The following is a 14,111-nucleotide window of genomic DNA, read 5'->3' as shown; positions in this document are numbered from 1 at the left end:
CAACCAGACAGAAGCTACTAGCCCTACTACCCTCAGTACCTACACAACTCCAGGGGTTTACATACTGAACCTCTGCACTGAACAGACCATAATACTACAGGGGGGTTTCAGACATGGCACCTGTTTTACGTGCGTCTAGAATAGCGGTTCTCAAACTACGGGTCGCGACCCAAAGTGGGGTCGTGACTCGTGGGTAGGTGACAGTGGCAAATATTATTTGTTCTGGCAACATTTTGGCTAAATATGCCTCATTTTATAAATGTGTATTGATAACATAGTGCTGTAATAAAAAAATTCTAATAAATAATAGGCATGCTCAAGTTCAACAACGTGTGCTTTTATTTTGATATTCCTTAATTCCACGTTGAAATTATGCAATACATTAAGTGTGCGGGGTTGCCAAAAGAAATGCCTAAATAAAAATGGGGTCGTGGTATAAGACAGTTTGAGAACCCCTGGTCTAGAATGTTCTCCATGTCTCCAGGACCTGTACACGGCTCTGCAGAGGTTTCACTTCAAGACGGAGCACGTGGAGGAGGCCATGAAGAGCAGCGTGCTGTACGGGGGAGATCTGCACTCTGCACTAGACTGGCTCTGTCTCAACCTGCGAGATGGTGAGCTCTCTCTCTCTCGCTCTCGTTCTCCCTCTCGCTCTCCCTCTCGCTCTCCTCTCGCGCTCGCTCTCCCTCTCGCTCTCCCTCTCGCTCTCCTCTGGCTCTCCTCTCTCTCGCTCTCTCTCTCTTTTTGATTTAATAAAAAAAAGACATTTAATCAGATTAATCACTTTATTCAAATTGAGGATTTAGTTTGAGGATATTTATTTGAAACGATAAAATAAAATAAAAATGTATTATTAAATTATTATTAAAAACGAAGGTTTTTAGGGTCAGGAGTCAGGACAAGGCAAGGATACAGACAGAGAAGCCAGTAGGTTACGTCCTCGTACCAAGGTAGGTGTAGCAACACTCGGACGAGGGAGTGGCAGGAAAAGCAGGTCCCATATCAGGGCTGGTGATGATCTGACGAGTCTCAGGTGTGTAGACTGATCCTGGGTGACAGTGTGTGGAGGCGGGGACAGGAAGGTGCCCATATAAGGGCTGGTGATGATCTGACGAGTCTCAGGTGTGCAGACTGATCCTGGGTGACAGTGTGTGGAAGCGGGGACAGGAAGGTGCCCATATAAGGGCGTGGAAGCAGCAGGAGAGAGAGAGAGAGAGAGAGGTCCTGGCTGTGATGGTAACACGTGGTCCTTCTCTCCCCACCAGAGGAGCTCCCGGAGGGGTTCAGCCAGCAGCTGCAGGAGGAGAACCAGAGGACCAGGCCCAGGTACCAGCCCCCGGCCCAGCAGAGCCCCCCTCCTCCCAGCCCCAAGGCACCCTCACAGCCCCCCAGGGAGACCGTCAAGGTTTGTGTGTGTGTGTGTGTGTGTGTGTGTGTCCCTCTCTGTGTGTGTGTGTGTGTGTGTGTGTGTGTGTGTGTGTGTCTCAGTACCATTGCTATATGTACTGTGGTCTCATGAGCGTCATGGTCATCACCACCAGGTCCCTGTGAAGGAGGAGGCTGCGACCATGAAGGATTGGATCCTAAGGTACGCGGAGCAGTCCAGCGAGGAGGACGAGGAAGAGGAAGAGGAGGGAGGAGGAGGGGGGAAGAAGCCTTCTCGTAACCCAGAACTGGATGAGAAGTTTGATCCGGTAAGAAGCGGTTTGACTCGGAATAGTGACTGAATGGTCTAATGAGCTGGTCAGGGACCCTGTTATTAAGCCTTTCACTACCACACTACAGAAGGTTAACCCTTTCACTACCACACTACAGAAGGTTAAAGTGGAGATGAAGCAGTGAACAATGTGATCCTAGTTTGTTTGTTGTGTACCTTGTGTAAGACAGGGTTCTATAATCAAATGTGAAATCTATCTTATTTGTCTGAAAAATCAAATATAATATCCCTGTTTTCAACATGGGCGCCGCCATTTTGTTGCTGACGTCATGGGGCTTGTTTGGTGTATACACTGCTGGTTAGCTGCCTATAGTGAATGGGTCAGTCAGTAAATAAAATGTTGCCTACAAAACAACGGGACCGCGGTGGTTCTGTTTGTATTGCTCCTGGCTGTTCAAACTAATTTTACCATGTGAGAGAGAGGAAAGTTGGTTAATTTCCACAAACTACCAGTGAAAAAAACAGTGTTGTTGGCACGTTGGCTCAGGCTGGCTGCACTCAGGCGGCGCGACCAGCCTGTTGGACAGGGAAGGAGGATCTGCAGCTGAAGCCGGACGCGGTTCCCTCAGTCTTCGACAGACAGACCGGCCCAGGCAGTTCAGCGTCGCGGAGCATTCAGCCTGCTGGCTACCTAGATCCACTTCAACCAGCCGAGCGTCGGGAGCTCCAGCAGCTTGTCGATGTGCTAATAGCCTGGAGCCAGCTACCGTTAGCTTGCCAAGGCTCCAGCACACCGACAAGCTGTGTAGCCAGCTACCGTTAGCTTGCCGAGGCTATTAGCACACCGACAAGCTGTGTAGCCAGCTACCGTTAGCTTGCCGAGGCTATTAGCACACCGACAAGCTGTGTAGCCAGCTACCGTTAGCTTGCCGAGGCTATTAGCACACCGACAAGCTGTGTAGCCAGCTACCGTTAGCTTGCCGAGGCTATTAGCACACCGACAAGCTGTGTAGCCAGCTACCGTTAGCTTGCCGAGGCTATTAGCACACCGACAAGCTGTGTAGCCAGCAGGCTGAATGCTCCGCGACGCTGGTTGAAGTGGATCTAGGTAGCCAGCAGGCTGAATGCTCCGCGACGCTGAACTGCCTGGGCCGGTCTGTCTGTCGAAGACTGAGGGAACCGCGTCCGGCTTCAGCTGATTAGTGGTCTTCTGGACAAACATCCCACCCCAACAACATAATCCGAGGCAATGAAGTGTTTGCTGCAGATCCTCCTTCCCTGTCCAACAGGCTGGTCGCGCCGCCTGAGTGCAGCCAGCCTGAGCCAACGTGCCAACAACACTGTTTTTTTCACTGGTAGTTTGTGGAAATTAACCAACTTTCCTCTCTCTCACATGGTAAAATTAGTTTGAACAGCCAGGAGCAATACAAACAGAACCACCGCGGTCCTGTTGTTTTGTAGGCAACATTTTATTTACTGACTGACCCATTCACTATAGGCAGCTAACCAGCAGTGTATACACCAAACAAGCCCCATGACGTCAGCAACAAAATGGCCGCGCCCATAATGATAAATGCTTCAAAAATGCACATAACAAATCGTTTTTTCTTAGAAACTGCTTATTTTTATAACGTGATTTTTTCTGTGGCTTATCTAAATACTATGATGATATGAATATGTATTTATCGCACTGCTTCATCTCCACTTTAAGCCTTTCACTACCACACTACAGAAGGTTAACCCTTTCACTACCACACTACAGAAGGTTAACCTTTCACTACCACACTACAGAAGGTTAACCCTTTCACTACCACACTACAGAAGGTTAACCCTTTCACTACACACTACAGAAGGTTAACCTTTCACTACCACACTACAGAAGGTTAACCTTTCACTACCACACTACAGAAGGTTAACCTTTCACTACCACACTACAGACGGTACAGACGGTTAACCTTTCACTACCACACTACAGAAGGTTAACCTTTCACTACCACACTACAGAAGGTTAACCTTTCACTACCACACTACAGACGGTACAGACGGTTAACCTTTCACTACCACACTACAGAAGGTTAACCTTTCACTACCACACTACAGACGGTACAGACGGTTAACCATTTCACTACCACACTACATAAGGTTAACCCTTTCACTACCACACTACAGAAGGTTAACCCGTTCACTACCACACTACAGAATGTTAACCATTTCACTACCACACTACAGAAGGTTAACCTTTCACTACCACACTACAGAAGGTTAACCTTTCACTACCACACTACAGACGGTACAGACGGTTAACCTTTCACTACCACACTACAGAAGGTTAACCTTTCACTACCACACTACAGAAGGTTAACCTTTCACTACCACACTACAGACGGTACAGACGGTTAACCTTTCACTACCACACTACAGAAGGTTAACCTTTCACTACCACACTACAGACGGTACAGACGGTTAACCATTTCACTACCACACTACATAAGGTTAACCCTTTCACTACCACACTACAGAAGGTTAACCCGTTCACTACCACACTACAGAATGTTAACCATTTCACTACCACACTACAGAAGGTTAACCCTTTCACTACCACACTACAGAAGGTTAACCCTTTCACTACCACACTACAGAAGGGTAACCCTTTCACTACCACACTACAGAAGGGTAACCCTTTCACTACCACTACAGAAGGTTAACCTGTTCACTACCAACTTAGTAACCGTCTACTACTAACTTATTGTCATTGTACTGTACGTGTGCTGTATGCAGGGTTCGCACAAGGTCCTTGAAGTGCTTAAAGTGCTTGATTTTTGACAAAAAAGTAAAGGCATGGAATTCCTTGAAAACAGCAAATTGTTTAACAAAGTGCTTAAAAAGTCCTTGAAATTCAAATCAACCGTTCGCATTGAACGTTTTGTTCATCCATGATAAAATTGTTCTAAATCAAGAAATAAATTTTTTTTAAAGTGTAACTAATTGTCGGAAATTGGTTTTAAGCCATACTGGATCCGATTAATTTTTCTATAAAAAAAACTGAAAGGTTAACCCTTTCACTACACACTACAGAAGGTTAACCTTTCACTACCACACTACAGAAGGTTAACCTTTCACTACCACACTACAGAAGGTTAACCTTTCACTACCACACTACAGACGGTACAGACGGTTAACCTTTCACTACCACACTACAGAAGGTTAACCTTTCACTACCACACTACAGAAGGTTAACCTTTCACTACCACACTACAGACGGTACAGACGGTTAACCTTTCACTACCACACTACAGAAGGTTAACCCTTTCACTACCACACTACAGAAGGTTAACCTTTCACTACCACACTACAGAAGGTTAACCCTTTCACTACCACACTACAGAAGGGTAACCCTTTCACTACCACACTACAGAAGGTTAACCCTTTCACTACCACACTACAGAATGTTAACCATTTCACTACCACACTACAGAAGGTTAACCCTTTCACTACCACACTACAGAAGGGTAACCCTTTCACTACCACACTACATAAGGTTAACCCTTTCACTACCACACTACAGAATGTTAACCATTTCACTACCACACTACATAAGGTTAACCCTTTCACTACCACACTACAGAAGGTTAACCCTTTCACTACCACACTACAGAATGTTAACCATTTCACTACCACACTACAGAAGGTTAACCCTTTCACTACCACACTACAGAAGGTTAACCCTTTCACTACCACACTACAGAAGGGTAACCCTTTCACTACCACTACAGAAGGTTAACCTGTTCACTACCAACTTAGTAACCGTCTACTACTAACTTATTGTCATTGTACTGTACGTGTGCTGTATGCAGGGTTCGCACAAGGTCCTTGAAGTGCTTAAAGTGCTTGATTTTTGACAAAAAAGTAAAGGCATGGAATTCCTTGAAAACAGCAAATTGTTTAACAAAGTGCTTAAAAAGTCCTTGAAATTCAAATCAACCGTTCGCCATCAGCCATACTGGATCCGATAAATTTTTCTATAAAAAAAACAGCATTTAAAAGTGAATTGTATCCCTTTAAATGCCCTTTTAAAATGAAAAATAGTGCTTGGAAAAGTACTTGGAAGTCCTTGAATTTCATTTAGCAATGTCTGTGGGAACCCTGTGTATGATGATGACAATTAGGGATGTCCGATATTATCGGCCTACCGATATTGGCATTAAAATGTGATATCGGAAAATATCTGTATCGTTTTTTTTTTTTTTTTTTTTTTTTTTTAACCTTTATTTACCCAGGGAAGCAAGTAAGAACAGATTCAGATTTAATTTATTGTCAAAAGTATGCATAATGTTGTGTTAATTCCACGACGAGAGACATATGTAATGTTAATTACCTGAAATTATTCCGTTTTTTGGGGGGGGGGGGGGGGGGGGAACCTGGATATATCGGTATCGGTTGATATCGGTATCGGAAATTAAGAGTTGGACAATATCGGTATATTGGTATCGGTAAAAAAGCCAATATCGAGCATCCCTAATGACAATACATTGTAATGTGATCTACCGGTGTGTGTCGTGGTCTGGTGTTCAGAACGACAGGTACCTGGTTCTCACCGCCCAGCTGTACGACACCAAGGACAAGGCGGCTGCCGCCAAGGCCAAGAAAGACAAGGCGGGACAGAGGATGGCTCAGGACAGGATACGCATCATACAGCAAGGTAATGATGTAAATATTAATAATATAAAGACAAGGCAGGACAGGATACGCATCATACAGCAAGGTAATGATGTAAATATTAATAATATAAAGACAAGGCGGGACAGGATACGCATCATACAGCAAGGTCTGGCCGCTTAACCCTTTCACTGTCACACGACAGAAGGTTAACCCTTTCACTGTGACAATACAGAAGGTTAGCCCTTTACTATCACACAACCGACGGCGATGCTCCATTATTAGCATCATTAGCTCCGCGGATGATGGAGCATCGCCGTCGGTTGTGTGATAGTAAAGGGTTAACCTTCTGTCGTGTGGCAGTGAAAGAGTTAACACTTTCAGCGCCACGCCTGGTTTTCCGTTTTACCGCTTGAATGCCACCATCGGCGCCAATGTTAACGTTAATATCGCCTAATCTATGTTTTAAATTATGGCTATGTGTCTAATCTGCCCATCGCATTATCAAAGACTATTTTCCAGTCAGTGCTGTGAAGGCAGATTGTTTTTTTATCGCGTCGTTGCCGTTTCAGAGCAGTTAGAAAAGCCCCCGTTTTGATATAAAAAACAGCTCATTCTGGAGCATTCTATGAAAATCGTCTTCTAGTGGAATATTCCACAACGTTGATATTCGTCGGCCTTTTTATGAATCGTTTTCAAATAAACGCTAGATGATCAATATTATACGTGCACGCACGCACATTACGGCCGCGCACTGATAATCGCTCCGTTGATTCCCTCACGGACTTTTACAGTGAAACCGAAAGAAGACATTTCACAAAACAGCTTATAACTTCATCAAACTTACTCTGATTATCCTACCACTGATAACATAGAGTCCTTACCTGACATCAGATGGTATCCAACTGGTATATTCCAATTCCTGATCACCATTCGAAAAAATCGATACGTGTATGGATCCAACGCGATACAGTAGAACTCCATGATCCGCGGGGCTCTGAGGCTCCAGAATGAACTCTGGTAACCCCGGCTGGATCAGTGAACTGGAAAATGTGGAGTACCGGATTTTTTTCCCCATTCATTTTCATTGAGTCCATTCCAAAATCACTTATGTCATCTGGGAGACGACAGGGGGCGCTTTTTTCCACAGTGATCGCCGGCGCCCCTCGGCTATACTCGGGTAGGCTCGGGTGATGCAAGAATTTTTCAGATCGCAAAAAAAAAAAAAATAATAATAATTCCGAGAAATCTCATGAGTGGCATGCAACCACCTAAAAAAAAACGAGAAATCTCGTGAGTGGCACTCAAAGTGTTAAAAGCACTGCTAGAAGGATGACATCAATATAAAATGATATAAATATTAATAATGTAAATAATTTAAAGCTAAGACGGGGATTAAAACGAGAGGTTTTTCCTATTGTTGTGGTTAACTTGTGGAACAGTGCTAATATACATTTAAGAATGAGGAATGCGCTTCTGGTTTTTGAAGGTTACAATAATGTGAATAATCTTTTTATGTTTTTATTTGGAGGCTTAATTTGATAAGAATAATAGGATATACATACTTATATTGAATAAAGAATATAGGACAGGCATATATATAAGCATTATTCAGCCTGTACCTTTTCAGTCACTGCCAAAATCAAAGACCGCTGATGACTGAATAGAGAATGACTACTACAACTACTACTAATACATCACTGTCCAAGTCCAATGTCCATACCTTGGTGAGGATTACTGCAGAAGTACGTTGAGACCAATCAGAATGAAAGACAATGGATGAGACCATTAATATCCTCTGTTGTAGGCCTGTCCCAGACTAAGGATTTGTATAGTCTACTTTGATTGGCCAAAATTTGCCGATAGTCGACTACCCCCTGATGCAAAAGAAAAAGTATAATTATTATTCTTGTTTTTGGGGATCATTCCATTTGGGCTGTGGGGGTGCTTAATGTCTGAAGGAGTTGACTGAAGGCTTCTTGTCCTCTGCGAAAGCATGCAATTGGTCCACTGATGGATACATCTTGATATTTGTCTAGTGTGTTCATTAGACGGGTGAAATACTCTTTCTGTGCCCGTTTTCTTAGGCAGTTAGCCTCGCTGGTATGTGCGCCATTAGCCTTAGCCACGCTTCTAGGCCTCTTTGCTTTTGGAAAGAATGATACAAAAATATATATTATAATAATAATTGTATTCGACTAGTCGAGGTCAGCCCTACTCTGTTGTGTATTGTTGCACGCGACCAGGTCAGATTCACAGGAGGTCTGCTGAAAGCATTACAGCACAAAGCCAAAGGAAGCCTTTCCAAACAACTTGCTTCATCAACAAAACAAAACAAAACAAAACTCCACGTTCACGGTTTGCAAGGGCTGTTCACCCTCTCTCCTGTCGTCACCAAAACATATCCCATCCCGGGGAGGCGGGAACGAACCCTGGCAACAGGAAGCGACGGGGTTCATGGGAAATGTGGTCTTATCGTGTGAGAATTAGAACTACCAATTGTTTCGGCAATGGTCTCATTTATTGACTGTAGTTATACCAAGGTATCGCAACCAATCTGACAATGATATATTCAGTTGAAAATCCTGCTTGTAGTCACTTTAAACACACGCACGCACGCACACACACACACACACACACACACACACACACACACACACACACACACACACACACACACACACACACACACACACACACACACACACACACACACACACACACACACACACACACACACACACACACACACACACACACACACACATTTGTTTGGTGTAGAACAGGGGAATGACTGTCTGCTCACCCTGTAGAGATGAAGCCATTGGAGGTCCACCCCATGTTCAACCCGGCCCTGAAGGTGGTGGACACCCCCAAGGAGGAGCAGAAGCCACTTCCTGTCACTGAGGGGAAGGAGGAGCTTAACTTCCACCTGTTTGAACAAGCTGAGCAGCCCCCCCCCGCCGCCGCCACGGAGAAAGGTACAGCTCCGAGCGTCTGGACCGCCGCGCTGCATGTGGCCTGCGAGGCGTGATGAAACCACTAGGGCTGTACTGAAAAGCTTTGTTCATAATGTTGACATTCAAATTCTAAATCAACGTTAAAATTTAATAATTTTTTTATATATGTCTTCATTCTGTTAAACCAATGTTTTTTTTTCACAGTTGCAGATAAAGATTAGGCTACACTAATATTATACTATTATACTATTATATATTATATAGTATATGACTCATCATACAAATTTAAATAAAACATTTATCATAAATGATGTAGCCTATCTGCATCCGCTCGGCGCTCCATCAAGACGTCACCATCACTTTCGTACCAACCGCGCCCTTATTAGATTATTTATGTTGACGAAACTGATGAGTTATATTCATTAACACATTGACCGCCAGCACCAGGGGGCGCTGATACCCCATTCATCGCCAGGTCTTTATTCAATGGTTATAGTTTTAGACTGTGACATTTGCGAGTGCTTAAAATATATCTTATATTATATCTATGGGTCTAATAGCGCCGTCGGGTCTCAGTGAGTTGCTTCTAGTCAACATGCCCGAGACAGATTGTTTTTTCATCGGTACATTTCCGTTTTATACCGTTTTGAATAGAGTATGGTTTGGGTGTTTTTCAGTAATTCCAGGAAAAAGGCGAGAAAAAGGCGTTTATTTAAATTTTTTATTATTAACCTTTATTTACCCAGGGTAGGTTCTCTGAGCACGGATGCTCTTTTACAGGAACGCCCTGCTTCACATTCACACAGTTCCATTCACACCTGGGAGCTGCCCAGTACAACCACAGTCTGCCACCGTTGGCCACTGAGCAACTCCACTGGAGCAGTTGGGGGTTAAGTGCCTTGCTCAAGGGCACTTCAGCGGTTGGTGTTAAGGGTATGGGAGAGAGTTAATAATTCACTTCCCCAGCCCAGATTTTTTTCCTGTCGGTCCGGGGGATCGAACCAGCGACCTTCCGGTCACAAACCCTCTTCTCTAACCATTAGGCCACCCGCTGCCCCCCTGTAATCCAGTCATCACGTTGTAATTTTTCGGCTGATTATCTAATCATCCTGAAATCAACGCTAGATTATCATTAGTATGTCTCCTCGTCCATACATGAAATGACCGTCGTAGCAGGGCGCTCCCCCCCCCACCCCCACCGCAGCCAACGGTAAACAGCCATACACGGTCCACACATATAGCTGTGATCGCGGTAGAAATAAATGTCAGATCAACGATCAAATTTATATATAATCTTCTTACCTTGTATCTGTTGTAATGCAAAAGAGATAATCCAAATATCTGATCGCAATTCCAAATAATGCTCGTGGAGGTCCGCACCACACTACCGACCGGTTCACAATGACGGGCGGGCGGAGTTACTGCTCGATGCCACCGTTGTATAGAACTGGTTCGCCCGAGTATTTAAACCCCGCCCGCCCAGCTCAGATCGCCTCCTAAAACACACCAACCCATTTTCAATGAGATGCAATAGCTCCGCCTGGCAGTAGAGGGCGGTGTTGACCATCTGCCAGCTCAGACAGGCTCTGAAGAGGATACCAGAGGCTGCAGCCATGAATTATGAATAGATATAGCGAATAAATTAAATAACGATCCCAAAAACGAGTTAACTCGTTTCTGGCGCTCAACGCATGGCGGCCAATAACGAGTTAACTTGTTTATGGCGCAGAATGTGTTAAACGTTAATTTAATTTGTTTTAAATCATAAAATATGACGACAGACATTTGAAGCTTCGTTCAAATACATTACATTTACATTACATTTAGTCATTTAGCTGACGCTTTTATCCAAAGTTCTGTACGACAAGTCATCAGGAAGGGCACAACTCTATCAGCTGAGTAACAATGTTCATCAAAGTGTTGAGTGCTACAGTGTAGGTTAGTTTATTAGGACAAGTGCATGACAGTAAGGTTAGTTAGGGTTAGATATTTTTAGATTATATTTTTTTTTATTCAGATAATGGGTGAAGAAGTGCGTCTTTAGTCGACGGCGAAAGATTGGACGGGTTTCGGCTGTCCTAACTGGGGTGGGCAGTTCATTCCACCATTGTGGGGCAAGGACTGAGAATAGGCTACTTCTCTTTGAGGACCCTCCCGGAGCTTGGATAGGAGTAGGTCTGAGGCGGCCAGAAGATGCAGAGCGTAGGGGTCTTGAGGGTGTGTAGTTAGAGACCATTGCCCGGAGGTAGGCGGGAGCGGTTCCCTTTGCCGCACGGTATGCCAGGTCGAGGGCCTTGAAGCGGATTCGTGCAGCAATGGGGAGCCAGTGCAGGTCTCTAAGAAGTTGGGTGACATGGGCCGACTTCGGTAGGTTGAGATCAGGCGGGCCGCTGCGTTCTGAATGAGTTGAAGAGGCTTAGTGGCAGTGGCCGGGAGGCCAGCGAGCAGTGCGTTGCAGTAGTCGAGGCGGGAGATGACTGTTGTTTGGACGAGGAGTTGGGTGGCTTCTTTTGTCAGGAAGGGGCGGATCCTTCTGACGTTGCTCAGGAGGAATCTGCAGGTTCTGGTTGTCGCTGCGATGTGAGCAGAGAAGTTCAACTGGTCGTCGAGGATGCACAGTGCAGAGTTGCAATTCAACTTTACATGAAATGGGGATGTTTTAACTAAAACATGCCACAAGACCTAGTATTTTAGTATAGTATAAAAAACACATGAAAAAAAAAGACCATAAGTGACACAGTTATTGATAATTATCGATAAGTGGTCTCAGCCTTACTGACATGGTAGACAGACAGACAGACAGACAGACAGACAGACAGACAGACAGACAGACAGACAGACAGACAGACAGACAGACAGACAGACAGACGGATCTTACTTACCTTCATAAGTGTCTTCATACCTTTATCACTTTATAACGACTGGTAGTCGACTACCCCCCCGAATGAAAAAAAAATTATATATATACAGTATAATATTCTTTTTTTTATCATTCCATTTGGGCTGTGGGGGGGTGCTTAATGTCTGAAGGAGTCGACTGAAGGCTAAAGCATGCAATTGGTCCACTGATGGATACATCTTGATATTTGTCTAGTCTAGTGTGTTCATTAGACGGGTGAAATCCTCTTTCAGTGCCTCTGTGCCCGTTTTCTTAGGCAGTTAGCCTCGCTGGTATGCACGCCATTAGCCACGCTTCTAGGCCTCTTTGCTTTTGGAAAGAATGATAAAAAATATACTGTATATATATATTATTCTTTTCTTTTTTTCCGCATTCGACTAAGAGGTTGGCAGTCGACTACGGCTCCTTTCGATCGATTAGTGGACTATTCGACTAGTCGAGGTCAGCCCTAGAGTTGTGTGGTTCTTCTCCGTCTGAGGCTTTTGTGACTCCTCCCCCTCAGTATGTGACTCCTCCCCCTCAGTCTTCCGTGACTCCTCCCCCTCAGTCAGTCTGTGACTCCTCCCCCTCAGTATGTGACTCCTCCCCCTCAGTATTCTGTGACTCCTCAGTCTTCTGTGACTCCTCCCTCTCAGTTTGTAACTCCTCCCTCTCAGTCTTTCGTGACCCCTCCCTCTCGGTCATTCTGTGACTCCTCCCCCTCAGTCTGTGACTCCTCCCCCTCAGTCCCGCCGGCGAAGAAGAACGAGCCCAAGGACATCCGGAACTTTGACTACACGGCCCGCAGCTGGACGGGCAAGTCCCCCAAGCAGTTCCTCATCGACTGGGTCCGCAAGAACCTCCCCAAGAGCCCGGCTCCGGGGTTCCACAAGGTGCCAGCGGGCCGGTACTGGAGATGCAAGTAAGTGGTGATTGTGTGTAAGGCTGAGACGATATGCCATTTGGAAGAATCGATAAATCGGGACAAATGTATCGATAAATATCTATATATATATTGTTTTATTTTTTATTATTATTATTTAAAGGGGCTATGCATTGCTATTCCTAGCACTATTTGGGCAACTTTACACAATTCCTGTTGGTCTATTGAAGACATTTGTAATTATTTTTTTTTTTAAATGCATTGTTTTATATTTCTAATCAAGTACTCAAAACCATCATTTTTCAGCCTCAAGAAATCAGGCTGTTATGGCCTGGCTCCGCCCATAAGCACTTTGAGTGACAGTGCCACACAGTCTGCACTGGTAGAGGGAGGGAGGGAGGGGGGGGAAGAGAGAGAGAGAGAGAGAGAGAGAGAGAGAGTGAGAGAGGGAGGGGGTGGGAGAGAGAGAGAGAGAGAGAGAGAGAGAAAAAAGACAGTCCGCCGGCAGCTTGTGTGCTTTTTTTTTTCTTTCTTTCAATCTCCCGTTTGCGTGTGTGGCGCGCTGCAGGTCCCCCCCCCCCCCCCCCCCAAGTGCTCTCTCTCCCTCTCTCTTCCTTTCTCTGCCTCTCGAGTATGAGGAAATGTTTTTTTTTTTTCTTTTCTTTCAATCTCCCGTTTGCGTGTGTGGCGCGCTGCAGGTCCCCCCTCCCCCCCCAAGTGCTCTCTATCTCTCTCCCTTTCTCTCCCTCTCGAGTATGAGGAATTTTTTTTTTTTTTCTTTCTTTCAATCTCCCGTTTGCGTGTGTGGCGCGCTGCAGCCCCCCCCCCCCCCCCAAGTGCTCTCTCTCCCTCTCTCTTCCTTTCTCTCCCTCTCGAGTATGAGGAAATGGTTTCGCTGTGTACAGTCAGTCTAGGTAGAATGGGGGCGGGCATTAGCTCCAACCACAGAGCCAATCGCATCACTGTGCGCTACCCACAGCCCGAATGACGTGACTCAGGCCTTCAAATCAAAATGACCCGATTTACTAGAGGACGAAAGGGGCTGGGCTGAATCGGAGCAATCCGCCAATATGGTAT

The 14,111-nt window shown here is 45.1% G+C and overlaps 1 protein-coding gene across 1 annotated transcript in view; it reads left to right on the top strand.

Moving 5' to 3' along the window:
• The window catches only part of LOC311238304 (ATP-dependent RNA helicase DHX29-like), a 92,111-nt gene that overhangs the window by 11,466 nt on the left and 66,534 nt on the right, over positions 1-14,111 (top strand). Inside the window, 6 exon segments of the mRNA XM_084326329.1 lie at positions 485-614; positions 1,266-1,405; positions 1,542-1,694; positions 6,230-6,356; positions 9,127-9,294; positions 12,899-13,073. Coding sequence (XP_084182455.1) covers positions 485-614; positions 1,266-1,405; positions 1,542-1,694; positions 6,230-6,356; positions 9,127-9,294; positions 12,899-13,073 — 893 coding nt within the window.

This window comes from Notolepis coatsorum (assembly GCF_963971535.1).
Source record: "Notolepis coatsorum genome assembly, chromosome: 12".
Lineage (NCBI taxonomy): Eukaryota > Metazoa > Chordata > Actinopteri > Aulopiformes > Paralepididae > Notolepis > Notolepis coatsorum.
This window is presented reverse-complemented; position numbering and strand designations above follow the sequence as displayed.